Genomic DNA, 12,937 nt, shown 5'->3' with positions numbered 1-12,937 from the left:
GAGTGGCGCTGTGACAGCGGCGAATGCCTCTGGCCTGGAAAAGAAACGGGGACGGGGTCGGGGGACAAAGGTGCAGAGAGAAGACCTCAGAACTGGAGTGCCAGGGGCTTGCCCGGACCCATGCCCACCAACTCCAGGCCACAGGAAAGGAAATAAAGGGTGGTTCCCAGGACCAAGATGGTTGCCATGGCTACCGGCTCCTTCCCGGGTCCCGCCGCGGCCTCCCCTGCCCTGCCCCATCTCACCGCCACTTCGGGCCTGCTCCTGTAACAGAGTCCTCAAGATTCTCCCCTGTAGGGAACTCAACTCCCGAAGCCGGCCCAGCTCCTCTGTCAGCTCGGTGTAGGCCAGCGCCAAATTCACCCTGAAGTCAGAGGGCAGTGGGGAAGACAAGAAGGGCAGTGAGTCTACCGTCGCACCTGTGGAGGAGGAAGAACTGGCTCTGCCCCAGCATCTGGCCCCACCATGCTCCCTCCCACCCGCAGGGTGCTCCTACCCCAACTGCAGAAATCCTCCCTACCTTTAAAGTCCAGCTCAAAAGCCACCTCTTCCAGGGAGCCTCCCTCTGCACGCTGAGACCCATTCCCTGGGCTAGGGCAGTGGTTCCCAGCCTAAGTGCAGGGACAGGGAGCAGAGAGATTCCAAATCCCTGAATCCCTGCATGCATCAGGCACTGTCCGTGGCCTGAACACAGCTCATACAGGTATGTGTGAATGTTTTTCTAATCTGTGCAAAAGCTGTGATGATGAGTTAAAGCATGGATTCATTAAACATCTGTACTGAATTTATAGTAGCTTTTGTCACTGTGAATTTTCTCAAGCAGTGCATACTAAAAGTGTTGTAAGTATAATCAGTGTACTGGGGGTGGGATCCATGAAGAGTCCTCACCTTTGAAAAGGTTGGGGACCCTGCTGCATAGAATAGCTCGTTCCATAAGTGAAGATGGTTTCCTGGCTGGTGGAGGTGCTAATTGATAAACTTAACCCCAAGCCAACCCAATTCCATGTCCACTGCACCTGGCTCGACCTCAAAGCTGCCTCTGGGCTCTTTTCAGCCTTGACCCCCCCAGGACCTCCTTGCTGTACAACTCCACCAGGGCCTTAACACTGAGATCTTTGTGAACAGTTGCTGTACACTGCACACTTGCAGGGAGTGCCAGTCACACCGGGCACTTCTCAAAGGCTGCCTTGTTCTAGAACTTTATGGGGAGTTCCTTGATGGTGAGGATTATGTCATTGTATTTATATTCCCAGCACCTTGTCCAGGGCGTGGAAACCAGCAGATGTTCAGTAAGTGGATAAGGCATTTGAGCCTCTCCCTCTATTTTTCTCTCCCTCCCTTTCTTCCTCCCTGCTTCCTGTTCAGGCATCTTGGGCGCCCACCCTCATGGAGCTGGAACAGACTTGGCAAGGAACCTCACCCACTTCCTTTTCCCCTCCTTTCTAGGTCATTTGCAACCCAGAACCATGGAAGGTCATCACTCCACTGCTCTCTGCCTTCTCCCCCTGTGGCCTGCGCGGCCCCAGGAGCCCTCCCTGACCTTATGGGAGGCTCTGCCATGCCCTTAGGCCCTGCCTTCATCACTGTTCTGAGTGTGGACAAAGCTTTGAATCTCCCTGAAGGCAGAGATTTGGGTTTCTTTGGCTCTCCCCACCTCCAACTCCAGAAGGGACTCAGGAACTTAGTGGAAGCTAGAGCTGGGAGAAAGTACCAGGTGTCACTCCACACAGATCTCCTCCCAGGGGAGGTCTTGTCCCAGGACAGAGAGGTCAAGGGGGCCCAAGTTCTAAAGCCTGGAGGGCCCTATCCCCATCCCATAGTGATGGACATGTGGATGAGAGAGTGTGAAGACAGGTGTGAAGCCAGGCTGATGAATGAGGAAAGGGGTGAATGAGCATAGGGGGGTGTGTGTGTGTGTATGTGTGTGTGTGTCTAACCCTAAAGGAGAGGAGGGGAAGTCGTGAGGTTAGGGCTTCAGAGAGCAGGAAAAGAGAAGTGGAGAGGGCAGATGACTAGGCTCCCTGCTCCGCTCACTGGCTCTCTCTTACTAATCCTGGGGCCGAAACTGCCCCTCCCACAAGACTATTTTTAACCCATTTGGGCCAAAGCCAAATTACTGCAAATGGGCCAGGTCTCTGGGAGACAGCCCTCTTCTTAGGGAGGGAGAGTCCTCGCCACCCATCTGATGGTGAGCAGGGCTGGACAGGCAGAGAGTCCTAGAAGCTGCTGCTGAGACCCTGCGGCCTCCATCCCAGCACATCTCAGCCCTTGTTTTTGTTAAATGTGTCCTGTGCCCCCTCACCCTCAGCTCATGGGTCTGTGGGAAGAAATGGCGTCTCCCCCATCAGACTGGGAGGTCCAGGTGTGTCCCACATCAAATTGAGGACTCCCAAAGGGAAGGCTCCCCCTCCAGACCGAGGACATCTGTGGGCAGGAGCTCTGTGTCCCCCATCAGACTAGGGGCTTTCGGAGGGCAGGATCATGCTATCTCCTTGACAGCAGGGGCAGGAGAGGGCTCTGGGCAGGGCACAGACAGTGTGTGGTCCTCTATCCACACAGCCAAAGCTTCTCTCCCCATCCACTTTCACTGCTGTATCTCAGGCGACAGATACAGGTCGTTGTCTTCACACCCCTTCTCAGAGATCTCACCTGCCACACTCAGTTCCCAGGCCCCTGTCACTCCCCTGCTTGCCTCCCTCCCCTTGTCAGGAGCTACTCCAGCTTCTACCACCCAGCCCCTGGCATCCTTCTCACAGTGAAACAGACAGGGTGGCCAAAAATGGAAGGAGGAAGCCCCTGGCCCAGAATGCCCAGCCCCTCTCCCAGCTCTGTCCCCTGGGGCCTGAGGCAGGGAGGTTCTGTCCACTCAGAACTTCAGGCAACCCTCACAAAGACTGCTAAGTCCCATGCAAGGTGATTGACCTGACCTCCTCCTGATGCCCCATGGCCTTTTGGGACCTCCCCCTTCATTGAGTGTCTCTCTCCATCTCAAGATGCACAGGCCTGGGCCGCTGAAGATGCTAACGACCTGAATGACTCACTGAAAACACTGCCAATTCAGTGGAAAAAAAAATCTCAACTTCACAACACAACCAAGAGTCGCACACGTGCACCGAAATACACATTCCATTTCCTGGCTTCCTGGCCCACACCTGAGCGCTTTTTCACCATCATGACTCTTTGGGAAGAATGGGTCAGGTAAATGGCAGCAGATGGCTGCATTTGGATGCTGCTTTATTGTTTACATGATAGGAGAAAGTTCTGAGTCTTTCAGAACCTAGGAGGCACCCAGAGAGAAAACAATCAGATGATCTGTATGAGTGCTCACCCCAGGCCAGGCACTCTGCTGAAAACTTTATTCATCTCCACAACAACCCTACGACATTGCCACTGTTACCTTCATTTTAGGGATGAGAAAACTGAGGCTTACAGAGGTTAAGTTACTTGACCAAAATCACAAAGCCTACTAGTAATGGAGTTGCTGGGATGGGAGCTCTGCCCCCTAGACTCCAAAGTCCAGGCTACTGACCATTATGCTATACTGTCCCCCAAAGAATCGGGAAGGAGTGGAGAGGAAAGGCAAGGCAGCAGCAGAAGGGAAAGACAAAGAGGAGGCGGGGACTGGGGACGTTGGCAGTGGCCTGGAAGCCCTGAGAATCACCACCCATTCCCTGGGGGTGATAGGCACATGTGGAAATGGAAGATCAGAGCAATTAAGAGGCTGGCTCAAGGTCACAGAGTGGCAGTGGCACACAGCAGATTCAAACACAGGTTCTTGGCACCTCAACCTGCCAAGCTGGCAACTTCAGAGGTGCCAGAGAGCAAATGGCAGAGCTGGCATGAAGGAGGGCCCCCTGGGCTGCGAATATTCCATCCTTCACATCCTTTCATTCAGTCTTTCCATGAATAATTCACGGATCTCACAAACTTTTCCGGAAACGATAATCATCATTGTACTGTTAAAGCAACTGAGATCAGTAAGGTCTGTGACCTAACCAACCTCCTCTGTAAAAGGCCTCTTTCTGTCCAAACCAGCTGCAAGACACTTGAGATCTCGCATGCTCCGTGCTGCCCTGGAGCCAGGTGAGGATGCCTCAGGGTCAGAATTCAGGTTAGTGTGGTGTCACGGTGTCACGGCATGAGAGCTGGGGACGGCCTTGAGGACAGGATTAAAGGAGCCAGTGTCAGACTAAGAGTGGGGTTGATGTAGCACATGGCCAAAATTATGGACAGAGTTGAGGGTCAGGATCAGGGATAGGGTTAGAGTCAGGGATGGGAGCAGTAAAAGGGTTAGTATTAGGGTTAGGTTTAGAGCTGTTCATCTGGTCAGCATCATCGTCTGATACAGAATTGGGAGGAAAACAGAAATCCAACCTTCCTGGACCCTTCCATCCTTGCTTGAAGCTGCCCCCAGCTGCCCCAGCCACCTCACCCCTGTGGGTGAATTTAGGGACCAAACTTTCCACCACCCACAGGCACACCCAGCATCAGTCCTCCCGCCCGACCCTCGGGGAGGGGACCACAGGCACCGGGCCGTGGAGCGGACTTGAGGTTGCGGGCCGGTGGGGAGGAGGAAGTTGCTTTGCAACAACCCAGTGCTCCACCACTTCCTTTCGGGCGCCTTGAGCCCCTTCACTCTCCTCGACCAGCTATGACTGGTGGGGTCCCCAGAGCCTGCCTCTTCGTGGTAACCCCTGCCACCAATCCACCAGAGCTGACATCCCGGGTCTAGAAAGCTTCCCAGACGCAGCTGATTGGAGCAGCTCAGGGGTAGGCCTGGAAACCAGAGTTCCCACATAGGTGGGGTGCCCAGAGATCCCAGTTGGCCTAGGACTGTCCTAGCTCACACTAGTTGCCCCAGCATAATTATTAATAGTGCCCCCTTTCACTTTCAAAAGTGATCCAGTCTGGTCAACAAATCACACAGTCGTCCCTCATATAAGGGCCTTCTACCTGAAGAAGAACCTGAACCAGAAACACACCATAGAGGCGCCATCACTCCATCTGCTCAGGACCCACTTGGCATCTGCACTGAACTTCTTACTCAACTTCTCAGATTACTTCACTTCTCTGCACCTCAGTTTGCTCATCTGTAAACGGGGGATGATACCTACATTGCGTTTGTGAGAATGAAATGAGATTTTGTAGGTAAGTTGCTCACATAGTGTCTGGCATGGACAAAAAAAGTTCAGGGGAGTGCCTAGGAGACAGGTGGAGAAAGGGGGATACTTGTTTTGAGACTTTTCTTGGAGACACCAGCCTAGTGGCTTCAGTTTAAGGAGGGAAGATAGGCGTTTCCCATCGAGGGAGAGGGCGCGGGCACGAGCTGCCCCCCACCCTGCTGGCAGGCAAAGCACCAAGGACTAGGGCTGAAAGCCCACGCATCCCTCAGACCCGCCTAGAGCCCTTCACCAGCCTCTGGGAGCCCCTGAGGCTGCAAGTGCTCAGGGGTTAACTCCGGTGAGTGCAGCGCGGGTGCCCTGGCCGAAGGAGACTTGAAAGAAAGGAAGTAGGGAGGGTGAGAAGCGTGAAGGGGGAGGCCCTGGGCCTGCTGGTTCTGGGGCATGAGGCTACGCTCAGGGTATGCGGGGGTCTCCGACTTCCGTCCTGACCCACCCCACGCTGCCCTTGACCTCCGTGCAGAGTTTCCATCCTCTCTCTCGAGTTCACACTTCTTCCCACCACTAACCGCAGCCCACGCAGAGGCTTGTGGGTGGAGAGAGGGGTTGGGGGGAGGTGGTGCGGAAAAGGGCCTGGGCTGCAGCGCTGAGCCCCCAACGTTGGGAAGAAAGAAAGGCCTATAGTTTTTTCCTCATTGCCCATACTGAGTCCCCATCTTCTCCCAGATGGACCCTGCACAGATGAGCCCACCCTTACTGGGCCCTCATTCCCCTCACAGACCCCCTGTCCCCTCAGAGCCCTTATCCCCCTCAAGGAGTCCCCTCCTAATTTCCCCTCCCCCTAAGCATGGCCACAGCCTCCAAAAGGCCCCACTCTGGAACCCCAGGCTGGGGAGCTGGGCCCAGAGAGAAAGGGGCTGTGGGTGCTGCACCTCCCACCTGGGCTGGGACCCCCCCCAAGGGGTCTTTACCTCCCTGTGTATCCTCAGGAGCAGGGTGGGCTCTGCTCCCACTGCCTCCCTCATCACTGCCTTTGGCCTCTGCGTGACCCCCAGTGGCTCTTCCTCTGGGGCAATTTGTCTCCCTGGGCTCTGTCCCCAGGAGCTAACCAAACCATGGGGTCAGACCTGGAGGGGAGTAGTCTGGCTCAGTCTGGTCTGGGTGTCTGTTTGCATGGGAACGTTAATGGCCAGAACTTGTGGGCCAAGGGCTGGGAAGGAAGGGACTGGGAAACCCTGGGGCTGGGGCTAGGACCCAGGGAAGGGAATCAATAGAGAGGGGGATGGGGGCGGTTAACCTTGAGGACTCCCGCAATAAAACTGGCTGCCCTGGAGGTGTCTAGACCAAGACGGTGGGGGGAGGGGGAGGCATACATACATACAGAATTCACCATACAGAAGACTCCGCCTAAGAGTGGGCTGAACTCAGGAATTGTGTGTCCCCCTCCTCAGCCTTCACATCCTGGTCCTCCTCACCCCAATCACACCACCAACCTGGGTCACCCAGCCTCGACACGACACTCACTCCACTCCCGGAAAAGCCTACTTGTAAAATTCCGACCAGCCTGGAAAGTCAGGCGGAAACAGAAGGAAGAGGGGCGCTTGTGGGGAAAGAGGAGCTGAAAGCAAGTGACTGAGGCTTCCTTGGGTGGGAGGACAGGGGAGGGAGCACTCGGGAAGCAGCCTATTACCAAAAGGAGCTGAGTTTATAAGAAAATAAAACTACCGGGGGAGTGAGGACTTCCTCTGAGAATTAACGCTTGCCAAACTAGTGCTGTCCAGAGATGCTCGCTCGGCCTGAAAGGAAGCATGTGGCTGGGCAGCAGGGCCTGGCTGGCTCCAGATGCAGAGATCTGGGAGGCTGGAGGCAGAGCTGAATCAGAGGGAAGGAGGGGAGGAGCCATGAGGTGGCCTCTGGTAAGCCTGTGGGGCCAGTCCTCAAGCAGAGCCCAGCTCCCTCCAGCCAAAGGGCCTGAGAAGGGCAGGCGCCTTGGGAGAGAGAGAGGGAAGGGGATACTCTTGTCCGAATGGGCAGCGTGGATGGTACGGCCTCCTAGCCCCTTATGGGGTGGGCTTCCTTTCACTCATAAAATACAACCCTGGCCCCTGGGAGCCACTGCCCCTTCTCTGCCTCTACCCACCGCCTCTCCTATCTCCCAGCATTGACTGGCCCCTGAGCCTGTGGAATCCAGAGAGGTAGAGTCCAGGTCAGTAAAGAAACCCTGGGATTCAAAGCCTGAAGAGCCAGACTCCAGCCCCACCAAAATGTCCTCCCTTGGAGTTCTACCAATTCAGAGAGATTCACTGCTGGTTTGATAAGAGGGGACTGGGTTCAGTGACCCACGAAGGGCCCTACAGCATGACTTCTGGGGCAAGCTGGGATTGGAGAATGTGTGTGTGTGTATGTGTGTGTGTGTGTGTGTGTGTTCCAGGTCTGGGCACATGGGCTACGATGGGCCCCAAGCCCCAGCCACAAGCTAGGGTGGACCCTCTCCACAAAGGCCTAGCTGAGGGGTCCCACCCACCAGTCCCACAAACTGCATTCTCACCACCTCCCCAGCTATCACAGCTCCACCCAAGCCCTCACCCTAAGGTGGGGAGGTAGGCGAGGGGTATCCCCAGTTGGCCAGAGGCTGGGAGGAAGATGAGGAAGAAGCCTGCTGGGCAGGAGACCTCTGGAGCCCCGGAGCTGGGTATGCTGTGCATTGGGGGGTTGGTTCCTGCCCCTCTCTGGGCCTCAGTCTTCTCCTCCAATTAGAGTAGGGAGTCTGTGCCACACAGCTCATCTTAGGGGAGAGGACTTAGGCGGAAAGAGGTTTGAGCTCTGTTTCTCAGAAAGTGGGAGAGGGTGAGTTCAGTGCGGATGTGGAAGGCACCAGGTTCCACTGTTGCCGGGTGGCTGCTCACTCCTCCCTTGCTGCCCAGTGCCCCCCGGAGGCCTCAACACTGGGTCCCCCACCAACACAGCTCCCTTGCCACTCTCTGCTGCCCCCTTCTTGGTAGGATTCCAAGGGAGCACCTCAGCAGAGCAGATTCACCCACCTCATGGCTGTGTGAACCCAAGGAAGCCTCTCCTGTCTCTAAGCCTCAGGCTTCTCTCTCCTGAGATCAGCAGAAAAGGCCTAACAAATCCCGAGAAACACCACCTCCCTCTTCCTCACTACGGAGGGGAGGGTGAACCCAGCTGACTGGGCCTTGTCACTGCAATAGAAAATGGGGCCCTACGGAGGCCCAAAAGCTCAGCAGGGGACGTTACACTGGACACAGCGACAAAGCAGCCGAGTGTCACTTAGCCCCAGCATCTCCAGAAGATACAGGCTTGGGCCCCAGAGGAAAGCAAAGGGAATGTCCCAGATCCCACTCAAGAACCACACCTCCCGGGAATCGAGACTAGCCTGACCAACATGGAGAAACCCCATTCTCTACTAAAAATAAAATTAAAAAAATTAGTTAGGCGTGGTGGTGGGCGCCTGTAGTCCCAGCTACTTGGGAGGCCGAGGCAGGAGGATCACGAGGTCAGGAGATCGAGACCATCCTGGGTAACACGGTGAAACCCATTCTCTACTAAAAATACAAAAACTAGCCAGGCGAGGTGGCAGGTCTACTAAAAATACAAAAAATTAGTTAGGCGTGGCAGCGCGTATGCCTGTAATCCCAGCTACTCGGGAGGCTGAGGCAGGAGAGTTGCTTGAACCCGGGAGGCAGAGGTTGCGGCGAGCCAAGATCACACCATTGCACTCCAGCTTGGGCAACAAGAGCGAAACTCCGTCTCAAAAAAAAAAAAAAAAAAAGAACCCCACCTCCTTCCTATGAAGGATGCACACAGAGCAACAGCAGCCCAGACACCACACCCCTGAGGGCTGGGTGGAGAGGTCTCCCAAATATCACGGAGGGACGAAAGGCAAACCTAGGGGGCCCAGGGTTACCAATGTGACTTACTGATCGTCCCCAACTCTTTTCACCCATGCCATGTCCCTCTCCGACTGATTGGAGGCCAGATCCTAAGGAAGAAGATGGAGAGGTCAGAGCCCAAGCTCACCCCTGCCAGGGCCCTTCTCTACCGTTCCCTGGGCCAGTCTGCACACAGTGGGGAAGGTCCAGCCCTGGACCTCCAGAAGCTATTCCAGGCCCCTGCATTTACCTGGGCCCGGGTCTCCTGCAGCTGCTTCAGCTCCCCCTGCAGCCGCTCGCACTCTGCCTGGAGCTGCTCCTCCCGGAGCTGAGCCCCCCGGGCCTCTCCCTGAGCAGCCTCCAGAGCCTCTTCTAGCCGCCGCCGCTCCAGGTCACTCACACTGGGTGTGGGGCCCGGCCAGCCTGCTGTCGGTGGACAGGACAACGTCAGGTGGGCTCAGCTGCCTCCTCCAGCTCCCAGAGCCACACAGAGTGAAACAGGGGAGGATGCAGCATGGGGGATTCAAGAGAGAAGCCAGGACAACTAGCCAAGGAGGGATGAGCGCGACAAGGGCAGTGAGGAAAGATGGGCTGAGCCTCATTTCTAATCTTCCTGGAGGCCAGGAAAAAAATAAGATGGGCTCTTGAAGGCTTTACTGGCCAGACTCAAATCTAGAGCTTCTGCAGGGGCCTCTCCTAGTCACAGCCAGAGACGGGGCAGGGGGACTCTGGGTGGGGGCGTCCTCTGCTGGCAGGCACAGGAATTGCAACGAGGTGATCAGGAATGCCCGAGTTAGAAGGGGAGAAATTAGGGTAACAGTGCGGTGAGGTGAGGGGACAGCAGGTAAGGGAGGATGGGGTGATTATGGAGAAATAGATTATATTACAAATGGGATGGTAAGTAAGAGGAGGTGTCTAGGAATGTTGAAATGGGGTTGGGGACTAGGAGGTGAGTAAGTCGGGGTCACTGAGATCTCACCATGACTCAAGCCAGATCCCCCTCTCAGTGCCAAGTAGTGCAGGTCTAAATCAGCGCAGGGTGGCGCGGGGGCTGGCGGCGGGCTCAGGTTGGAGAAGGCTGCATCCCGGAGGCCTTGCTGTTGCTGCAGCTGCTGCTCCAAACCACAGATCTGGCGCAGGTGTGTCTCCACTAGGGCCCTCTGGAGAGAGAGACAGAGGTGAGGGTCTGCACAGGCCCAGGACTTCCCCATGTCTGGAGAGTCATCACCCCAAACTACAGCAGAGGCCCCAGATCACATGTCCCAAGCCCACTCTCCAAGTGGCCGTGAGTGCAAAGTCTCGTCTCAGCCACCTCAATGCAGCTGTTGAGGGCTGTTGCCCCTGGCTAGGTCAAGTTAATGCCCCTGCTCTGTCATTAACACACAGGGACACTTAAAAGAACACTCAGCCCCCCTGTTTGGAGGCCAACCCCCCTCAGGAGCATCAGAACTTGCATTTGCATATGTGACAAAAGCTTCTGGGCTTCACACACCTGTTTCATAAAATGGGGATAACAGTCCCACACTCATCTCTTAGGGTTGTTTTGAGATTTAAAATGAGCTAGTGTATGCCAGGTGAAAAGAACAGTGCCTGGCACACCCTGAGTGCCACATAAATATCTGTGATTATGAGGGCAAAGCATCTATATATGAATGCCCCATCACCCTCACTACAGCCTGGTGAGGGTGTTAATATTTGCCCCACTTTTCAGAGGAGTGATGGAGGCTAAATGACTTAACTGAGGTCATGGCTTGGGGTTGGCTGAGACCATGTCTCCTGATTTTTGTTTTGTTTTGTTTTTGGAGACAGGGTCTGGCTCTGTCACCCCGGCTGGAGTGCAGTGGCTCGATCTTGGCTCACCAAAGCTTCCACCTCCTGGGCTAAAGCGATCCTCCCGCCTCAGCTCCCTGAGTAGCTGGGACCACAGGCGTGCACCACCACGCCTGGCTAACTTCTTTTTTGTATTTTTTTGTAGAGATAGGGTTTTGCTATGTTGCCCAGGCTGGTCTCAAACTCCCTGACCTCTCAAAGTGCTGGGATTACAGCCATGAGCCACCATGCCTGGCCTGTCTCTTGATTTTGACCTGCTCATCGGCACAGCCACACCCTGACTCAGAAGCACACCCAAGCACAGGCCCATTCTAGCAGTCACACACTCCTGGTCACCTCTGCCCTCACCCTCACAGCCTCCCAGGGGCAGTGCTCATGGGCACAGGGTCACCCCAGCGTGACAGCCAGGCATACACACAGAGACAGAGGTTCCCACAGGGCCACTGCATGGCCAGGATGCACACAGTCACTGCAACATGGATAGCACATGCAGTCTCCCTCACAAGGGCAAACGGGCGGGCACTCACAGATATACATGAACACAAGCAGGGCACATACAAGTGGTGTGTGACACATGGGATTGCACACTGTCACAGGCTGGAATCCTCACACACAGAACTAAATGCACACATGCACACACACAACCAGCACAATCCAACGTGACATCCTCAAGCACCCCTGGCTCCCCAGGCCTCACCATCTCCCCCAGCTCCGTCTCCAAGTCGCTCTTCTCCACGCAGAGTTTCTCATAGGCCTGGATCATCTCTCCAAGCTGTTCTTCCTGCTCCTTGTTCTTCTGTAACTGGATGAGGCCCAGAGGGCCCCACCACAGGGTCAGTCCCACACTGGACTTGGGGCTGGGAAGCTCACTGTACCTCCCCACTCCCACTCCCAGCACCCTACGGAGGTGCAGGAGGAGCTGCAGCTGGTCTTAGGGAGGACCTGGCCATCTCTAATCAAAGGGGCAGAGGCTAGATCCTGGGGGGTATGGAGGGAAGGGTATCAGAAACAGACTGGAGCAAGATGCTCAGGGGGTGTGCCCAGCCTGGGAAGCTCACCTCGTGCTGGAACTGGTTGAGCCGTTGCTGCAGGCTGACCTTCTCCACCTCCAGCAGGGAGCCATCCTTGATTTCATACAGAGAAAAGCCATGCTCCTCTCCAAAGTCACTGATCAGTGGGTACTGCGGGTGGGGTAGGGCTTCAGGAGAGCGGGTTCCCGGGTGCCCAGCCCAGGCCTCAGCCTGGCTGTGCCCCCAACCCCACAACCTGCCTCAGACCCTTGACCCTCCTTCTCCTTGGCTAGTGGGATCCCAATTCCCATGGGCCTGCGGCCATCTCCCACCCACCAGATCTGTTTTAGATCCCAGATCCAGCCCTTCCGAAGCCGACAGGGGACAGTCCGCATCCAGAACAGCCATGTCTCTCATGGGAGACCCTCAAGTTCCCAAGAGTCTGCACAGTGACCCCTCTTTTGAATCCCTGGTATCTGCCAGATTCCCAGTACCGCTCCCCACCCCACACACACTGTCAGGCGCGCCCTTCTCTCCAAGTTCTGACCTTGATCTCATAGACTTTGAGGCGGCGTCGGAGGGTGGCGTTCTCCCTCTCCAGGCCCCCCAGCCGTTCCTTGATGTCTCCGTAAGCCGTGATGAGGGCAAAGTGGGAGGCAGAGCACATGTCGTCCCCAAGCGAGGGGTCTCCGGAACCGTCTAGCCACACTTCACTGGGCCCCAGGGCCTCCTGCGTCAGTATGCTGATGTCGTCCTCGAACATGGACTCCATGGTGAGGGCCGGGCCACGGCCCACACGGGGCCTCCTGGGAGAGCAGGAGCAACCGTGGACAGGGCCGTCTGTCTAGGGTTTGTTCCTGGTACCCCTCTCCCTGGCTCTGCACACCCTGGGGCCGGCTGAAATGCAACTCAAAAGCTTTCTGCCCCGAGCTCAGCGGGGACTCCCATGGCCCCTTCCCAGACTCCTCAGCCCCATCCTCTCTGCCGCCTTGGGGAAAACGGACTGGAACCAGGTGAAGACCCCGCTGCCAGGGTGTTGACAAGTAGGAACAAGTAAACCAGGCCGGCAGCAGGGACAGGCTCCTGC

At 56.0% G+C, this 12,937-nt stretch overlaps 1 protein-coding gene across 1 annotated transcript in view; it reads right to left on the bottom strand.

The window, feature by feature from the left end:
- The window catches only part of TBKBP1 (TBK1 binding protein 1), a 23,192-nt gene extending 10,491 nt beyond the window's left edge, over nucleotides 1-12,701 (bottom strand). The window contains exons 1-8 of the mRNA XM_011960011.1: nucleotides 12,398-12,701; nucleotides 11,899-12,021; nucleotides 11,538-11,642; nucleotides 9,990-10,170; nucleotides 9,261-9,436; nucleotides 9,059-9,120; nucleotides 246-364; nucleotides 3-34 (exon numbers count right to left, since the gene is read on the bottom strand). Of these exons, the coding sequence (XP_011815401.1) occupies nucleotides 3-34; nucleotides 246-364; nucleotides 9,059-9,120; nucleotides 9,261-9,436; nucleotides 9,990-10,170; nucleotides 11,538-11,642; nucleotides 11,899-12,021; nucleotides 12,398-12,622 (1,023 nt within the window). The 5' untranslated portion in view covers nucleotides 12,623-12,701. The remainder of the gene's footprint in view (nucleotides 1-2; nucleotides 35-245; nucleotides 365-9,058; nucleotides 9,121-9,260; nucleotides 9,437-9,989; nucleotides 10,171-11,537; nucleotides 11,643-11,898; nucleotides 12,022-12,397) is intronic.
- Between the last annotated feature and the right edge of the window lie 236 nt (nucleotides 12,702-12,937).

Source organism: Colobus angolensis, unplaced genomic scaffold (assembly GCF_000951035.1).
Source record: "Colobus angolensis palliatus isolate OR3802 unplaced genomic scaffold, Cang.pa_1.0 Scaffold50, whole genome shotgun sequence".
In the NCBI taxonomy this organism is placed as follows: Eukaryota; Metazoa; Chordata; class Mammalia; order Primates; family Cercopithecidae; genus Colobus; species Colobus angolensis.
The sequence above is the reverse complement of the archived record's forward strand: the minus strand, read 5'-3'. Positions and strand labels throughout refer to the sequence as shown.